Here is a 5,077-nt window from a genome sequence, read left to right on the forward strand (position 1 = left end):
TCCACATTTGCCACGTGCTTCCAGCCAGCTCTGAAGCAGCAGCTCCCAACGGGACAGGTCTCTGCTCCAGGGCTCTGCACAGCCCAGGCTCCCGGGGCAGAGAGGGCTGGCTCTCACCTGCAGCACGATCCGTCACCAGCTTGCTGACTTTGCTCTCCACAGCAGTCAGGGTCTCTCCAGCTGACTGCTCGGTCAGCAGCCCGATGCGCTTGAGGTTGTGGAAGGTCAGCAAGTGCTCAGGCCCGTAGCTCTGGGGAAGGGGACAGCCGGATCAGTGCGAAGCCCCAGCTGCGAGCATGGGAAGGCGGCAGGGTACCATCTCCGTGGAGAGGTACAGGCTGCTTAGAGCAACCCAGCAGGTGAAGGGCAGAGGCAGGCAGAGCTCAGGGCTCGTGCGGAGCCTGTGGAGGCAGGGGCTGTCCTGCAGAGACAGCCCGAGCATCCCTGGGGAGCGCGGCTGCCCGGCACCTCGTGGAGAGCAGCAGCAGGGAGGGGAAGCCCAGTCTGAAGCAACGTTTGCTCTGCTGTGAGCCCCCAGACACTCACCTGCAGGTACTGGGTTTTCAGGGAGCGGTAGTCTTTGGGGATGAGACCTGTGGGGAGCACCATGGTGAGCTGTGTGCCAAGGCTGGAAGGCCCTGGTGCTGCCCCTCCCTACCCAGCAGAGCCAGACACCTCACCGTTCTCCGTGATGGACAGGAGACACATCAGGCGCAGGCTCTCAATGGGGGACACCTGTGTGGGAGTGGGCCATGAGCTGCCTGCACCCCCCACCTCTCCCGCAGCGGGACGGGGCGCCCAGAGCACCCTGTCCCTCCGGCTCGGCACGGTCTCACCTGACGGTCAATATGCTCCTCTATGAAGCTCGTGCTCTCACGGATGTCGAAGCCCTCCAGCAGAGCTATGGCAGGGGAAGAGGCAGCGTCACTTCGCCAACCCCCAGGGCTTTCACCAGCTAACTGAGCTGCAGTCCAGGCTCAGCCTCCCTCCCTGAGCCCCAGGGAATGGGGAAGGCTCGCGATGCTGAGCCTCCTACCCCACCACGCACCAGCCCTCTGAGGATGTGGCTTGACCCTATTTAGGATGTGAAGACCCACCCCAATACAAATGGACTGGAAGGACTGTGGTCACACAGAGGCCAGCCAGGTGTGAGGCTGCCCAGGCCTGGGGCAAGTGGGGCCACGGGTCGGAGTGGAGGGTCAGGGAGCGAGGACTGGGATGGGGATAGCAACAGGTGTGGGACAGGGAACAGCACTCACCGTGTTCAGTCTTGATCATCTCCTGGAAGTCCTGCTTGGTTTTCTTTTTCATGATGGACTCGCAGGCACCAATATCTGCATAGTCAAGAGAGATGGCCGCTTTGGAGGAGTAACAAGCTCTGCATATAGCTTGTCAACCCAGCCCCAGCCCCACTACACACACTTGCGCATGCTAATGGCCTCTGCTGCCTTGCCCACTGCTCAGATCATCTGCCCCTCCTGGGGAATAGCAGGGCCCTTCAACCCTCCCGGCTTTCCTAGGGAGCCCAGGCACCCGCTGCAGCAGCCGAGGGCCTCTCCCTCCCCGCCATCCCAGCCCCGGCTCCTACGCAGGCTTAGCAGGCGATGCTCTTGCTTTAGTCCCTTCAGTTCCTGGGAGACAAAGTTCTTCATCTGCTTGATGTCCATGCCACGGCGCCGCTGCGGAAGAAAGAGCATCCGGGGAGGTGACCTAGCTGTGGAGCGATGGCACCGTCAGCTTCCTGCACACCAGGGCGATACTCACATCGTACTGTGCCTGCAGGTTACGTGACTTCTGGCTCAGGAAGCCAAACACGCTGGAGAAGTGCTCGTTCCGAATCTGGCTGAAGACCTGCAGAGAGCACCGCAGCAGTTGGTGCCAGGCACATGCCATGCTCTCCCGTGCTAGCACGGGGCCTGGCCAGCCACAGCCCCCAGCACCGCAGCACCCGGAGCTGACGCTTGGCTGCAGCCTGAACTGCAGCAGGTGAGGTGGTATCCCTGCTGGAGCAGTCAGTGCCCCAAAATACCGACTGGCGAGCACAACACACCCCTGCATGCAGGGACTCTGCCGACTACAGAAGCTGTGCTGTGCCTGAAGACCACATTTCTCCAGTCTCCATGTCCCAACCCATCCCAACCTGTGCTCCAAGGCCAAGCAGCACCCAGCTGCTCCCTGCTCAGGCTTAGAGGAGGAAATGTGCCGCTCAGCCTCCTCCCGGTGCCACCTGGGCACAGAGCATGGGGGGACTTGCTTCCTCCAAGGCACGCGAGAACTCACTTTGTCCTGGGCATTGAGCAGCACCTTAATACCCTTGTCAGAAGAGGTGACGTCTGGCCCAAAATCCACGCTCCCTGCAGAGAAGGATGAAGAGCTGCTTTGCCCCAGCAATAGTGACATCCCACACGCACACTGGCCCTGCTGCAAAAAGCAGCAGAGACAGGGGATGGCTGCCCAGCTGCTTGGTCAGACCGAGGGCCGTCCTCATGAACTGCCTCCAGCAGCACCCAACATCGGGGCTATCTCTCTGGGGAACATCCTCGGCTGCAGGACCTGGGCCCTGGGTCTGACAGTGCCAGGCACAAACCCTGGAGACTCTGGCTACATGGGCGCAGAGCCCCGTGCTGCCCTGTCGCGTTCCCCAGCGACCTACCGCACTTGATGCGGAAGGTGTCGTCCACCAGCCCCTCGTACACCACCTGGGAGCACAGCGCTGTCACATAGTCCGTGTCTGCAACGAGAGCCAAGAGCTGGTGCCCAGGCTGCCCTCCCACTCCTCCCCTGCCCAGCCTCAACCACCGCAGCCCGCCACCCTGTGCCTCCTGCTGCTCCCTGCAGCCAGCACAGGCTCGGATCTTCCTGCCCCGGGCCACCCTGCCAGCCCAAACTGCTCCTCCTTGGCCAACCACTCCAGCCTACCTCTGTCCATGAGGAAGACATTGCCAATCTCGGGCTTCCTGCCCTGGCCATCGCCCTCGCTCTCTTCCTCCAGGTCCCGCCACAGCTCATAGCTCATCTGTGATGGGCAGAGCATGTCAGGACCCAGGGGAGCAACCCCAGGCTCCCGTCAAGGGCCACTGCCTGCCCCAGCACCAGGCCCTTGCGACCCACCATGCTGGGCCAGCCAGGACATGGGCCAAGGCATCCCACAGGAAAAACCGGCTGCAGCAGGCCTGGGGCTCGCCGGACAAGGCTGGGCACAAGCACTTCCCCTTCCAGAGCACAGGGTGCTCTGCAACACCCCAATGAGCAGCAGACGCTGCTGCCGAGACTCCCCCTGCCCAACCTCAGCACACGCAGTGCTGGCTGGGAGATACAGGATGGCAGGGTCCCCCCCCAACCTAGCAACCTGCTGAGCCCGTGAAGCTGCCTGCAAAGAGGCAGCAGTGCAGTGCTACCTCTACAGCGACATGATGCCACACGGCTGATGGGGTTGGACTCCCTGTGAGCTGTACCCCTTATGGGGACCAGAGAGGCTTCCCTGCACGCCAGCTGAGCCCAGCAGCATGGGCTGTACCTTAGCACACCTGCCGATCCCGTAGGCCTTGCCGAAAGGCCCATACAGGGAGTTCAGTAACTGCAGGGCTCGAGCGACAGAGTTGATCCAGCGGTGATCTCCCTCCTGCAGGGACCACGAGATGTTGGGCAGGCTGGTGGGGAAACAACTGCCACGTCAGGGGACTCAGCTGGAGACAGACCGGGCCCTGGGCTTGGCACTTCCAGGAGGAACAGGCACAGAAACGTGCTGGGATGACCTAAAGCTGCTGGGAGGGAGCAGAGGAGGGGCCAGCACAGGAGGGGCTGTGTGCAGAGGAAGGGAGGCACCACAGCCTGTCAGAGCAGCCATCCCTGGCAAAAGCCACCCCGGGACAGCAGACAAGGGCCTGTGGCAAGGGCTGAGAGTACTGAGCAGGACGTCACACATCAGCTCTCTGAACAAAGCTCTTCTGTCCCAAGCCCAATAGATGAGCAGGGGAAAAGCTGCCACCCTGCAGGGCAGCATCCCGGCAGCATCATCCCACTGACCAAGAAGTAGTCGCGAAAGAACTCGGGCAGCTCCATGCTGATGATGTCTTCGTCCAGGGGGAGCAGATAGAAGGACCATTCATCGCAGGTGACATCTGAGTTTGGGATAGGGAAAGGTGACAGTTACCCAGCCCTTGGCAGAAACAGCCCCAAGAATCACAACAGCCCTGCAAACAAGGGTGCGGGGAGCAGAGAGATGGGGCCTTTCCACAGGGATCTGTGGCAGGACCCTCCCTCCTCACAGAAGATTGAGGAGAGGCGTCAAGGCTGTGGTGTGCACACACCTGCCTGCGGGCAGGCGGCCAGGCTCAAGGAAATCTGTGGTTCCTGCCCACACTCCCATCCCTGCCAGCACAGGGATCCCAGTACTGGGATTCAGCTGAGATTCTGTAGCACCAGAGCTACTGCGAGCTAGCCCTCGGGGAGGGGAAGGGGCAGGCACCACAGCTGCACTCACCACCAAAGACTCCCTCTTCCTCTAGCACCATCTCGCAAGCATAAAACTGCAAGAGAAGGAGAGACCTTCAGGGCCCAGCCAGGCTCTGAGTGTGCAGAAAAGCTCTGGCAATGAAAGGGATCAGCTCGTTCCCAGGAATCTCAACATTTCACTTTAATTAAACATTTCTGGGTTAGAAACAAAGAACTTCTGGTGTCTGTAGAAGGGGAGGAGGGCACGAAGGCTGGGTAGACATGGAGTGATGGGGTAACTGGCAGCAGAGTGCAGTCAGACTAACCTTTTGGGGGCTGAAGATAATCTTGTACTTCCTGCTCCTCCCCGACATCTTGTCAGCATTGACAATATCTGCAGACAAAAAACGTGCAGACGCTGCAAAGGCTGCTCACGTCCCTGAACTGGCACAACTGTTCTTGTCCGATGAGGTCCAGGGTCCCACATCTCACAGGATGCGAAATACCTCAGGCACAGAGAAAAGCCCTGGCCACAGTGCCTGTCTGTCAAGGCTGCAGACTTGCTGAAAGCCCTTCTCAAGCCCACGTGACACCGGTGGCCTAGAGCACCAACCCCAGCCCATGCAGTGCGGGGTGCTCCCCA

At 60.7% G+C, this 5,077-nt stretch overlaps 1 protein-coding gene across 1 annotated transcript in view; it reads right to left on the reverse strand.

Annotated features, from left to right (window-relative positions):
• Window positions 1–4,828, reverse strand: part of VPS33B (vacuolar protein sorting 33 homolog B (yeast)) — a gene marked incomplete at both ends in the record, with an annotated part of 6,304 nt that extends 1,476 nt beyond the window's left edge. Inside the window, 14 exons of the mRNA XM_009700072.1 lie at window positions 118–250; window positions 547–593; window positions 681–735; window positions 837–901; window positions 1,260–1,334; window positions 1,589–1,679; window positions 1,765–1,851; window positions 2,281–2,354; window positions 2,654–2,731; window positions 2,920–3,016; window positions 3,518–3,622; window positions 4,027–4,121; window positions 4,484–4,529; window positions 4,761–4,828. Of these exons, the coding sequence (XP_009698374.1) occupies window positions 118–250; window positions 547–593; window positions 681–735; window positions 837–901; window positions 1,260–1,334; window positions 1,589–1,679; window positions 1,765–1,851; window positions 2,281–2,354; window positions 2,654–2,731; window positions 2,920–3,016; window positions 3,518–3,622; window positions 4,027–4,121; window positions 4,484–4,529; window positions 4,761–4,828 (1,116 nt within the window). The remainder of the gene's footprint in view (window positions 1–117; window positions 251–546; window positions 594–680; window positions 736–836; window positions 902–1,259; window positions 1,335–1,588; window positions 1,680–1,764; window positions 1,852–2,280; window positions 2,355–2,653; window positions 2,732–2,919; window positions 3,017–3,517; window positions 3,623–4,026; window positions 4,122–4,483; window positions 4,530–4,760) is intronic.
• Window positions 4,829–5,077: the final 249 nt, after the last annotated feature.

This window comes from Cariama cristata, unplaced genomic scaffold (genome assembly GCF_000690535.1).
Source record: "Cariama cristata isolate BGI_N322 unplaced genomic scaffold, ASM69053v1 scaffold23265, whole genome shotgun sequence".
NCBI classification, from domain to species: domain Eukaryota; kingdom Metazoa; phylum Chordata; class Aves; order Cariamiformes; family Cariamidae; genus Cariama; species Cariama cristata.